Source organism: Lepeophtheirus salmonis, chromosome 1 (genome assembly GCF_016086655.4).
Source record: "Lepeophtheirus salmonis chromosome 1, UVic_Lsal_1.4, whole genome shotgun sequence".
Lineage (NCBI taxonomy): Eukaryota > Metazoa > Arthropoda > Copepoda > Siphonostomatoida > Caligidae > Lepeophtheirus > Lepeophtheirus salmonis.
This window is the reverse complement of record NC_052131.2, coordinates 38,193,975-38,207,005: the sequence shown is the minus strand read 5'-3', so window position 1 is coordinate 38,207,005 and position 13,031 is coordinate 38,193,975. Positions and strand designations below refer to the sequence as shown.

At 31.9% G+C, this 13,031-nt stretch overlaps 1 protein-coding gene and 1 long non-coding RNA gene across 4 annotated transcripts in view; one reads left to right on the top strand and one right to left on the bottom strand.

Annotated features, from left to right (window-relative positions):
- The window catches only part of LOC121118349 (uncharacterized), a 147,934-nt gene that overhangs the window by 101,726 nt on the left and 33,177 nt on the right, over nt 1–13,031 (bottom strand). The gene's annotated exons all lie outside the window — the stretch shown is intronic.
- LOC121118321 (probable serine/threonine-protein kinase DDB_G0270146) lies at nt 1,722–7,495 on the top strand. 2 transcript variants are annotated; one of them, XM_040712902.2, is made up of 6 exons: nt 1,722–1,956; nt 4,053–4,319; nt 4,383–4,616; nt 5,232–5,589; nt 5,656–5,819; nt 7,098–7,495. In XM_040712902.2, exons 2-6 carry the CDS (start codon nt 4,065–4,067, stop codon nt 7,284–7,286), a joined length of 1,200 nt encoding a protein of 399 aa, XP_040568836.1. In that variant the 5' UTR covers nt 1,722–1,956; nt 4,053–4,064; the 3' UTR covers nt 7,287–7,495. The 2 variants fall into 2 exon arrangements, with proteins under 2 accessions (XP_040568836.1, XP_071748284.1); XM_071892183.1 differs by having other exon boundaries at nt 1,776–1,956; nt 6,994–7,495.

Sequence of the window (13,031 nt, the reverse complement as noted above, 5' to 3'; positions counted from 1 at the left end):
TCAATAAAGGTACTCCGTTCAAAAAAACGATAAATGAATACCATTAACGTTCTCGATTTACTAATATCAAAGTTGCACTTGCTTAATAGTCAATAGAAGTATTACTTCTTTCATTTCACTGGTCTGGGCCTCGGTTTATGTTTGACCGGATCTAGCAGTTTAAGAACAGAATCTACAAGAAGTGATAGAGCTACCAGACAGATATAATCACAACACAGTACCCATATGTGTGATGTATTGGATTGCATGCTACAATCCATGTTTTAATCACTCCAAAATGACCAATCTATCTTGAAACGCAACCGCAATAACCGATAGATGTACTACAGGTTCTGTAACAAGACTTATATGAAAGGAGGGACACTCCAAACTATAGAAGGGGCCAAACCATGACTAGGATTTTACTTTGCCGGTAGACTAGCTTGAGAATTATCTCTAGTGATACTATTTGGTAGCATTTCGGGCATATTAAGAAAGAAAAAATCAACATTGTAACCCTGAGAATTTGAAAAATGTTTAGGAGAGGAACTTAATTGTCATGTTTCATTATATCATCTACAGGATACTGTGACGAAGGGAGAGATGGAAATAAACAAGGAGATAGGCAAGAAATATTCCGATATCTATCCTCAATTCTACTCTGAATCCAACAAGGACTTACAATTATTACTACACAACAATCCTCAGAGTTACTCTCCATCTGTTACGTATATCAAAGCACGCAAATATTCAATCTGCTTTTTTATATATCAATGATAGCTTGAATGTAGTAGAAAAGGAAGTTCACTCCACAAGAATGAAATAATAATGACAACAGCTTAGACAAAGAAAATTAACTCTTCAGTTTGCCAATTCATAAAAAACGAGCAAGATGGAAAATGAAACCAACTTTTATCACAAGTTATAGGAATTTAAAAATTCTTTGGTTCCCAAACTTATTCGAATTTGTAAAAATTTGAAATATTCCCTGCTGATCTAGAGAGTACATGGAAAAATACATGATTGTTTAACACAATAATTTAGAATGTAGACCTATAAGTAATGTTTATATTTCAGCTGGAGGAGGGGGGAATCATCATATTAGGAGGTTACACCTTCTTAATACTTCCTGTAGTTACGGAACGAAGTACAACTTTTGACAAATGTACCTTAAAAAACGGCTTTTGTTGTCTGATATTAATGTCATACTCATACTCTATATTTCCCCGATTTTCGAATTTCAAGAACAACCTGTTGACAATATAATTAAAAGAGTGGTGAGACATACATTGACCCCTCTTTTGGAAAATATATCATAATTTGCTTGGAATTACTATAACATGTATCGTATATATATGTATATATCGTGTTTTTTTCCCTTCTTCTTAAGTAGAGTTGTTATTTGTTTGTAGAGCTTGCAGCTGTCTCCTCATTTCACTTATTATTATTATTTTGTTTGAATCATTTTTGGTTTCATGGTAACGGATTCCCAAAGATTTTTTTTTTTTTTTTTTCACGAAAATAATAACACACATACACTCACGCCTCTCTCCCGAATCCACTGCCATGGCGACGTTCCTCCTGTTGTTACGAAAATTATATTCATTCTATCCTCTAAATAACATTGTAAAATATTCATTGAAAATGGGTACTAGAACATAGTATTATTTACTGCTTCTCATTCTATCAGTTTGTAGTGTATTTTCTTGCAATGACCAATTTCAGAGAACACAATTGATAGTAATAATAAAAGAGTGAGAAAGGGAGAAAGAGTAAATAACTACAAATTGTTCTTCAATCCCTTTCGATCAGTAGAACTTGTCAGATCCCAAGTTATTCTTCCTTTTTACCCTTTTCTTTTTTTATCCCTTGGGGACAAAGGAGAGAGAGATTGAGTGAGTGTAACGCAGCGTACTTCAAAGATAAACAAACCTGTTGAACTTAAATACACTCAACAACCTTTCTATTGACGATTGCGTAAGTTGACTTTTATAATCTCTAAATATTTAGTTTATTTAAATAAGAATGATGATGTAAAAGAGTTGTTGATACCGTTAAAAAAGAAGAAATATTTGATCATAACATTCGAATTGTATTAGTTCGGTATGTTAAACAGAGATAGTGCTTCAAAAAATATTATTTTTTCAAATACTTATTGAAATAACAATAATTCATATACATAATTATATGAATTTAGAGATGTGAAGATTATTCTGACTATATCTCAATTCAAGAATCAATAATTGTTTATTCTTAAATTGAATGAGATTAGTGAGTACTTCGAACTTTGGTCCCATGAATCCTCTCACTTTTACGTTTCCCCAAATGATACAATTTCATAACGGCGAAACATGTTGAAATATACTTAATTATTATCAATATGTGGTTTGATTTAGGAGATAAATAATCAGAGACATGATCATTGATGGATTGAAAGACCTATTTATTTTTCTTAAACCGATATTTTTTACCACGGCTATGCTAATACTATAAAACTGTTGGGAATTAAATATAGCGGAAATACAATCACTGAAGTAACTTAATTGTATACCAACTACATAATAACTTTTGACTTGAGGTGGGTCTTGCTACTCAATATGGAATTGAGCACATATTTTGAAGACTTATAACTCAACTTGACGACACAACTTAAGACTCATGAATTGATTTGGACCCAATAGCTAAGACTCTAAAGCTACCTTGTACACGACTCAAGAAATTTTTTAAAACTGCGTGCTCTGTACTATAATTATTGACTTGGAATGAATTCAAAAGAAATCTGATTACTTTGACTTAAAATCAATCTAAATTTATACCTGGATATATAATATTCTTAAAATTATATTTTATTTTCTAAGGAATTGAACTGGGTGAACTCGAAGAAAATATTTAGGGACTTGGACTTGTGAGTAAAGACTTGAGACTTGACATGGACCCGCAGTATAATGACTTTTTTCGTCCTTTGGTTATCGCTAGAATGACAATTTGATCATGAGTTTTAATAATAAAGCCTGTAATTATAATTGGATTATCGACTCCAGTATAATAGATTTTTGCAGAATCGTCTTAGCTCTAGGTATATTTAATTGTATGTAATATATATTTAATTTAATTTAGGGGATATCAACCTTAATTACCCTACTATTCACTATTTGTCACAAAGTCATTATCCCTTCACGGTAATAGTTTAAATATAGTTTCTAAAACATATCCAAGTAAAGACTTTAGTTTGATTTTGAAATTGTATTATATAATTTATGATGAATTATAATCATGTTTACTCTGGATTGATATTATCCGTATTTGATCTTATTATTACCTATTAGAGAAGGGAAAATGAGTGCCTTTGAAGTATAAAATTAAATCGTCTTCTTAATTTGTACAATTTGTTTTACAAATTACGACTTGTAAACGTTATTTTACCTATAAACGCAGACTCTTCCACTGTAGAAGCCGTTTAAAAAAATATCGTTTAGGTAAAATGGATAGGTGGCTGTCTTCTTGTGGATGCAAGCCCAAAACGGAGAAATATTTTGTGTTTTCCTGTGAGAGCAATTCCTTTTGGAAGGAGCTTAATCTCTTACGTCATCATTAATCTCTCAGAGTTAACATGTTTTATATGAGATCATACCAGACATCCCTATTGATATTTTTCTAAGCAATAAACATCCAACAAATTTAAAACATATTCCTTTATCTATGAATAAGTAAATCTAAATATTTATCCTCTATAGTAAAATTCCAATCACTACTCATTTTTTAATTAATTATTAAAGACCATGAGATTGTTATATTCCTCAGACAGTACGTATTTACTAAGGATTCCATTTTTGGTTATAAATAATCAATGACCTGTTTGTTTTTAAAGAATTCATGAAAAATATATAAATATATCATGTATTATGTCTAACATGATAATAAACTGATAATGTTGGTAACATATCAATTATTCATTTATTATTGATTTAGCATATCTAATTTCTTTTTGAAACTTCATTTTGATTCGATCTTTCTACATAATTTAATTGTTATTGTCTAAGTCATTTAATTGTCTTTTGTTTTATAATTTATAGACATTTTTTGATATGAAGTTGATAACAAAATATAACAGCAATCACATCCGTGGATATGAGAGCAATTCTCTATTTCCACAACTTATAAATAGACGTCAAATATTGGAATTGACATCAAAAAGGTTCTCTGAGAGTCTACCGGCCTCAACTTCTTACAGTAAAGTATCAAAGAACAAAAGTGTTAGAAATAATGAGGTTTCACAGAATCAATTAAGAATAATTGGTAAATCAATATGTAATGGGAGCTATCAATCATCTAGCGTCATGGTATGTTTTTTTAGCCTTCAAATTACTATTAATAGTGTGTATATCCACTCTTTATATTGATAGGATTGTTCAAATACGTCTTTTACTACTACAAAAGAACCAAAACAAACTGATCATTACTCGAATCTAAGAATCACATACCTTAATTCTATTAATGTTCACCAAAATTTAATTAAATATTCAACTTCTCCCGTTATTATCGGCCATGGAACCTATTCCAACGTCTATAAAGGACAACTCTTTAACAAAGAAGTAGCCGTGAAAAGATTCAACAAATCCAAAGAATCATCAGTAAATGTAAGACTACAGTATTGAATGGCAATGAGTCCAGGGTTCCTGGTTTCCATATAATCATTTTTTTCATGTATAGGCTCATTTTCAGCTGTTTAAATACTAATATTTTGGTATAATACAAATATATCTCTATTTTTGATCGGTTAAATCCTTCCCTTAAGCAAACGGTAGATTGGGTGATAAAAAAATGAAGTTAATTGTGTATGGAAATAAATTAAGAATTTTCTTTTACAAATACATAAGTTTGTTGACGTCTATCGAGGGGACTTTCGATAAGAGCCTGTTTAAAAAGCTCATGTTCACTCCACATTTAGTGGAATGAAAAGATTAGAGACTTATAAGAGTCAATAAATTTCCCGAAAATTGATAAATCAAATTATTTCTTTCAACTACCCATAATTATCCAATAGATAATTTACAATAATCAAAGCTAGAGATACTCCGTAATAGTCATAAATAGGTAGAAAGAAGCCTAAAGTAATTAGATAACGATCTTATTTTATATTTAAAAAAACAAATAATACTTCCATAAGTATTCTTTAGACACCAGGAATCTAAATAATTTCTTCAAGAAGATCCCAAATAGCTCTTTATAATAATATTAATTTTTTATTTTAGAAAAAAAATTTACTTCATGAAGGCATAATGTCTTTACAACTACGCCACGAAAACATTATTCAACTTTTGGGTGTGATTTGTAATGACAAGGACTCGTTGTATGCTCTGATTTTTGAGTATATGAACCTTGGCTCTCTTGAGAGCTATATTCTAAACTCTCATAACTCGATCTCTACGGCTTTCATTTTATCAATTACCAACGAAGTTGGAAATGCTCTGTGTTATATGCATGATCGTGGGATTGTGCATCTTGATGTCAAGTCCAGTAACATACTACTCACCAATCATCCATGCAAAATACGAGCAAAGTTAGCGGACCTTGGATTTGCTCAAAAACTCGTGCCACACAACAGCTCAAGTATATTTTTCTAGTTATTTATATTTTATAATGGATGATAATTTTTATTCACTATTTTGCTCTTAGAGATTTTAAGCATAAGAGGTACTCCCGCATGGATGGCTCCAGAGATCCTTGTTAAAAGGAAACGTATCTACATGTATCCATCAGCGGATATTTATTCCTTCGGAATACTTCTTTGGCAGCTCTTTGAACGCAAAGAACCTTATAAAGATTTATCCATTGGAGAGGTAAACATCATTTATATTTGGTGTTTTGTTTTTATACGCAGATAATTTGTCGACAGTAATTTTGCTGAATTTACTTTTTGGCTAAAAATACATAATCAATTCATATAGCCCATGCGTTAGATTTAAGTTTATACCTAAAAAAATGCTCACCGCTCAAGTTTTGAAAAAAAAAGAAGAGGTTTCTTATATTCTAATAATCATTTTGCAATTGTTTTTATTTATAAATATTGACTGTATCTTTAAAGACGACAAAATTGAAGCCAAAAAAAATTTGCGTGCTTGAAATTTTCACACGCCAGAAGACTCCAATAGAGATTGCAAATGATGACAGGATGAACTGGACGGGTGTATATGATATTCAAAAGCGATTTGAAACCAAAGAAACAGTCGTCAGAAAGTCTGGGCAAGATACAATAGGAACAGTAAGTACAAAGACCCTGATTATGCGTCTCCAAAACTGCCTAGTAAGAAATCTAGTGACACCGATTTGTGTTATGGCTAAGAAGATGAATATGAGAGAGGTTTCAATTAAATATGATCTGGAAGCAAAATCAAGAAGAAGGAGTAATAGACATCTCACAAAGAAAAAGAGGTTGTCTCGATTCAAGCTTCTTTTGAATGTGTCCAAGAACATTTGGCCTCCCAGCTCCCCTGATCTTAATCCTTTGGATTATTCTATCTAGGCAAAGGTCAAGGGAGCTGCTTGCAACAAGCCTCACGGGTCTGCGATATCTTTGGAGTTTCTCATTAGGGCTGCCTGGGCTGACTTGTCCGAATCCTAGATCTGTAAAGTTTGTGCGTCCTTCAGGAAGAGGGCAGATGCCGTCAATGAGTCTGAGAGAGACCATATTGAATAAAAAATGTTGATTTCAGTTAAAGTTCGCTAAAAATAAACTTAACTTTCTTTTCACTTTCTTCACCAAATAGTTTTTAATAAAGCTTCAAAAGATATACAGTATAAACTTAAATATGACGTAAGGGATAACTGCATTTGACTATGATAAAGAGAGCAAAAAAAGTGTGGTTTCAGTGTGAGCTCTGATGTTTGTTGTTCTTTCGCATGCCACCTTTGCCTAAGAGATTTTAATTTACGGTGACCGAGATTACATAATTTTTAACATCTCTAAATACAGTTAATAAGTAGAGATTAATGATGATAATCAAATCTATGTAGTATTTTAGGTCTATTTTTGTGAAATACCCTACGGCTAAATGGATTTCGGCAAGTAGTCCTAGAACTTGTTTTACTGTTTTTTTCTTCTTCTGTATTTTAAATAGGTATACGAATTCAAAGCTAAAAATCATCATCCAGAATTATCGTCATTGTTTACATCAGCACTGAAGGAAATATTATTACTTTGTTGGTATTTGGATCCCTTTTCGCGCCCTTCAATTCGAGAGATATTAAAAAAGATGAATAGTTGTATGGGTAGCAATAATGAAGAATACAATCTTTCTTTATCATAAGTGCTTCTGATGGCAGCATCTCGATGTGTTCCTATTTTGTCTGTTTTTGATACATATTACCTTTATACTTTTAATTTGGTTGTTTTAGATTTATTTTGTAGGAGTATCAAGTGAGTTATTTGAATTATTAGCTGTAGAATATTAATGTCCCTCTCCAATTTATATAAATATTAATGATAATAAAAAATAATTCAATTATGACTATTCAATTTGAGTTTTATTATTATTAATCAATACGTACCAATATCAAAAAACCATTTACATATGTATGGTTATAATGATAAAGTTGTTATGATTATTACAGGGTGGTCCCGAATTTAAGTACCATGAAAAAATTTATAACTCACAGATTAGGGTTTGTATTAGATTATCTACACAATCCCTAGTACCAACAACGTCTTCTGACATTTTATCTGCAACTCCCATCAGGGGAGTCTTTCCTGAGTCAGGAAACTGCATTCTTCTTCTCCTCAAATTTGTCTGTGCCCCTCCTAGTACTTGATTTCAAGTGTGGACACAACACTGTAATTTATTCCTTTACAAATTGCTACCATAATATTTATGACTTGAATAAGCAAATCTCTACAGAAAATACTCTTTAACTTATTGAAGTGAAAGGCCTATCACTCTGGAACACCCTGTAAATAACGATATTTGGTAGTAGAATCTACAAATTGTTATACAAAACATTCTTATTCTTTGATAGCTTAAGAATTATCGTCTAGGGTTTCTGATATGAAATATAGAGATTTTACATTAGCTGTTTGACAAAAATGGTTAACAGTGGGCATAGACAGCGGAACTATTTAAGGGGGTTTAGGGAACACCTTTGACATATAAATGAGTTGAACACAGGCTAAGCAGATTTATCAGTGCTTCACATCCAAAAAGAGACTAATATAAAGTTTTTATGGATTCTGAATCATTAATATAAACAATGACTTCATCAACAATGTGTTACTTCTTTTCAAATCAGCAAATTTAATAAACGATTTTCCAATTGACAAACAAAGTACCAGGGCAACATTTCTTTATTTTTATCTACTCTCCCTTGAGCCTCACGGACATATTGCTGGCTCAATCCAAACGAGAGATTCTCCAACAGAACAAGAACATCATTAATATACCGTTTTGTGTATAGCTCGTAGTAAAAGTCTGAATTTCAGGATTTTCATTTGCAAACTACACATATACTGACGAAGGTGGTCCCATAAACTATTAAGACGACAAATAACTTTTAGACACTTCGGCTTCAATTTTCCTTTAAATGACATGGGTAAAAAGCTCCAAAATTTCATCTAGATGCTGTTAGATATCCAATTGTCATTTCTCTTTTTTCAGTTTTGGAGATCAGTGCGTACACACTCCATTATTAGCTATTACAAACTTCTCCTAATTTACAACTTTGCTCAAAACAAGTATTTGCTGCCACAGGACGCTGCTTAAAACATATACCAGGATTCATTTTTTTTCTTCTCTAGAGTTAACCTCAAGTCGCAGTGCATTAGTTTGAGTAGTTTTTAGTGCATCCAATCTTTTAGTTGCATCTAAATAAATGCAGCTTTTCTAGTGTTATCTGATTTTCTCTAATTTGAATAGTCAAAGTTATATAAAAAACATACTGTCAGCTTCTGACCAAAATCCAATTGCGGTTGAGAGCGGATCTGTACACATTTCACAGATTGCATCACTGACTTGACGAACACTCAAAAGTTATATCAATTTTTTGATTGGATATAAATTACTCTTTGAATTATTTTATATTTTCTGAGGACTTGAACTGAACTCAATAAAAATATTCAAGGTCTTGTAATTGTGAATAAAGACTCAAAACTCTATCTGGACTTGCAGTATCAGCAAGTGTTTAACCTATTATAGGTATATAAATTCAGAAATAAGGCTCCATTTTTTTCAATTTTATTTTTGATTTACGAGACGATTTTACAATTGTTAGTAAGAGTTAGAACTAATATGTGTTCTAATTTGGGAAAAAAAAATTGCTCCAAGAAACGCTTTAGCGCCATCCATTTTCAGGGCTAGTTGCTTCGGCAGGTGAGTTGTTACACACTCCTTAGCGGATTCCGACTTCCATTGCCACATTTGAAATAATTTTGGGCTTTTTCTTTTATAAAGAAAGATTGATACAGACATTTATAATGTTTACTCCGCATCTGCTATCCAAACAAAATGTGTTATATATAAAAAAAAACATTTTCATAGTTACTAGGAAACCATTTGAAGGAAAACGTGCAAAAAGTCCTGAAGGGCCAAGTTTGGAATATTTCCTAATATGTCCCACATATACCGAGTAAAACGAAAAAAAATTTACTCACTAAATACATCATGAACAACAAGTCGTAAAAAATAACTAATTGAAATGATTAATTTTTATAAGAATAAATTAAAAATATAGGACAAGAAAGAATACTTTTTACGTAATATAACCCCCATTGACAGAACAAACAGTCATAAATCTCTTTTGGAAGTCCTTGCAAACAGCCTTGATATAGGTCTCGGACATTATTGCCCATTGATCATTGACAAGGGGTTTTCAGGGGATCAATGATTGGGTGGCGAAGTCTACAGGCTTTGTTCTCACTTTATGACAGCAGGCATAGTGAGCAAGTCTTGACATCCCAGCTATAGGGGGTCAAACCATTAAAAAAATACCCTCCAAAAAGGCTGATTGTCTTTCAAGGACTTCTAGGCAACTTTTGAGGAATAAGTTTCGGCACCATCCTCCAGCAAGACCTTCTATCCGTTTTTTTATATTTTCACATAGTCATCTTGGAAACATTGAGTTCTTCTGCATGGGCCTACAGACCACTGGCATGAATCTATTTGCAAGTTGGAAAAAAATGACAAAATAGTGATATCCTCATGGGAGTCTGCTAGATTTTTTTTTCTTTTGAGGCAAGGTTTTGGTATCTTTCACAATTTTGAAAGAATTTTTTTTCGGATAGGGTTAAAATTTGAACGAATTAAACTTCTTTGGAAAATACGATTTTTTTAAATTATGATAACTATAAAAATTCGGCAAAAAATGGGGTAAGGGGCAATGACCATATGGTTCCAGTACCAGTCCTACAGACACTTCATAGCATTGAGGTCTAATTTAGGCTTCCTCTCTGAGCCATATGTATATCCATTCCTTCCTCGACTATGATTCTCGTTTTTACATTATAAACGGTCACTCTAGTTGTTCGTACCAACCTTACTATCTGTGAAGGAGTAATTCCATCGTTATTGAAAGATTCAATCAGTTTTCAAGTTCTCTGGAACTCATTGATCAGACAATTTAAAAATACACCTTATTTTCAATTAATTTATCTGGAGTTTCAAAAAAAAAAAATCATGTAAACTTCGACAACCCATTCTTACGCGTGTAATTTTTTCCTTGTTACGCCTGGTATGTACATTTATGAATAATTGAACATCATTCCCTCTGATTAATTAGACTATCTGCATTCTATAATCACATATGAGTCACTCCTTCTATACAATAATTGCTAGTATAGATACATACAAAAATGGTTAGTCATATCTTATCATATGAAAATATGTCGAGATTTCATGATAGTCTTTCTGCTAATGCACTTTATTACAAAAATAAATTAACTGTCAGATATCATTTGATTAATGTATCTGACGTTTTTATCGTCAGAATATTATTTGAAATCGATTTTATCTTGCCGTTCAATGTAAAAATACATTATAGGGTTATTATAAAAAACAAAAGGATATCTTATGTCGTATTTGCTTCCATTGGATATTCTTGCATAATTAAATAAAGATCAAGAATTCCACTCATAACGATCTTCGTTTTTAAAGATTAAGTAACAAAGTGTATTGATATCAGGAATTCAACTTATATGATAACAAGAATATCACTTTGTAAAGTCCAAACTTCCCCTTAAAATAATTTACCGTATTATGGTGGATTATGCGCTTTTACCGTTTTTGGTGATTTGACCTTGTAAAATTTAATTTAATTTTAAATCTCTAGTTTTAAATTGTCTAGTTTGAGTTTTAAGCTTTTGTTTATATCTGTACTTTTTTACAGATTTGACAGATACGGTCATAGTTCCTTGTGATTACTTGGAGGTAGTGTTCAGTTTGAAAGTTGAAAGAACTATCGTAGTCCTGAAACTTATTGTAGCATGTTCTTCGAAATTTGTAGTCTTTAAAAGCATTTTTCTTTCCAATGATTGCTTGTTTAGTTCCAAACATTTTCAACACTTTAGCAGAGCGTTTTTCCAATCTGTTATCAGTAACATACTTTGTAAAACAGATAAATTCGGATGAAATTTGACATTATCAATATAAAACATTACACCCATGTGTATGATGTTGAGTCTCAGCAACAATTTGGTTCCAATTTTGCAATGAAAATACCAACAACAACAACCATAGAATCAACGTGAAGAACGACTATTGTTGATTAGGTCTAGCGAGAAACAGATCCAAGGCTCTCATCAATTCCACTAAGTACCCCCTGAAGGACCGTTTACGTTGCTCTAAAGTGGATGAAAGAGTCAGTCTATGTCACCAGGAGGCTTCAAGAGCCCCAAAGCGACAAAAAGAGGACCCCAATATTACTGGGCATCGTTATTTCAAATTTGTTTATAGAAATTTCTTACAAAATAACTACTATATGGAAATTTTCATATTGTGAAGAAGAGCCCCTTTTATACCACATTTTAAGTAATTCAGCATTAGAGGTTTCTTGGTATTTGAGGATAAGTATAATGGCCCCTAACTTTTTTCAGGATCTCTATCTCCTTAAGATTCGATAAGAACTTCTGTGACTTTATATTTTCCATGATATAAAAGGGGATTGCATCCGATTACAATAAATTAATCTGACATTCTGAGAAAAATTATAATCTAAAGTTGAATAAATGTTCAGGGTAAAACAGCTCTTAAAAACAATATATTAACGTATCAATTCCTAAATGCACGTAAGTATATTAAGTTATAAAAAAGAAGAAGGGAATTTTATGACGACGAATGTATAACACACAAAAAAATATATTCTCTTGTTCCTATCCTTCTCTATTATTAATGGTGTCCGTTAAAATGATGCCAGTAATAAAGTTGCGGACAAAATTGTAGGCGTAATATCGTTGCTTAGTAAAATCGTCGTGTACATTATCCTTGTGAAACAAAATTGTTGAGGGTATTATCATCACAAAGCAATATTTAATTTAATTGCAAGACATTATTATTGTGTGCAATTTATATTATATTCGGGAGAATAAACTATAGAATGATAAAATAAATTCTCCCGCAGCTTTTTCCCTAAGTAATATGGACCCCTTGTTATATCCAAAAATGAACCCCAGCCACAGGTTGGGAAGGTAAAGTGTTGGGCCCTAAGGAAAGGACCCCTTCTAATATATTATAATACGTGTCGGCCAACAGGTTGTGCGTGTGAGTTACTGGGCCCTGAGGTAGGTTAAATTCTTTCTTCACCGTTTCCCTGAGCATCAAAGATCCTTTTAATACATAAATGTTTATTTAACAACATACATCACAAACATTGCACATAAAACGACAAAGTACTTACGTAGAAGTAGATGGTGCAAAACCCGTCGGCCGGGGATGTATCAAAGCATATTGGAAAAAAAATATTTGGATTTGATTTATGATTCCACCATGTTGAAAAATGATAATATAGAAAACATATCTAATTATAATATTAGCTCGAAATGTATATATGTAATTGATGAAGCCTAGAATATA

Excerpts from the sequence above, each read along its gene's own strand:
- LOC121118321 (XM_040712902.2), top strand. The coding sequence starts at position 4,065 with ATGAAGTTGATAACAAAATATAACAGCAATCACATCCGTGGATATGAG. Across the intron at positions 5,590-5,655 it reads CGTGCCACACAACAGCTCAA|AGATTTTAAGCATAAGAGGT; the intron begins GTATATTTTTCT and ends TTTTGCTCTTAG. Across the intron at positions 5,820-7,097 it reads AAGATTTATCCATTGGAGAG|GTATACGAATTCAAAGCTAA; the intron begins GTAAACATCATT and ends TATTTTAAATAG.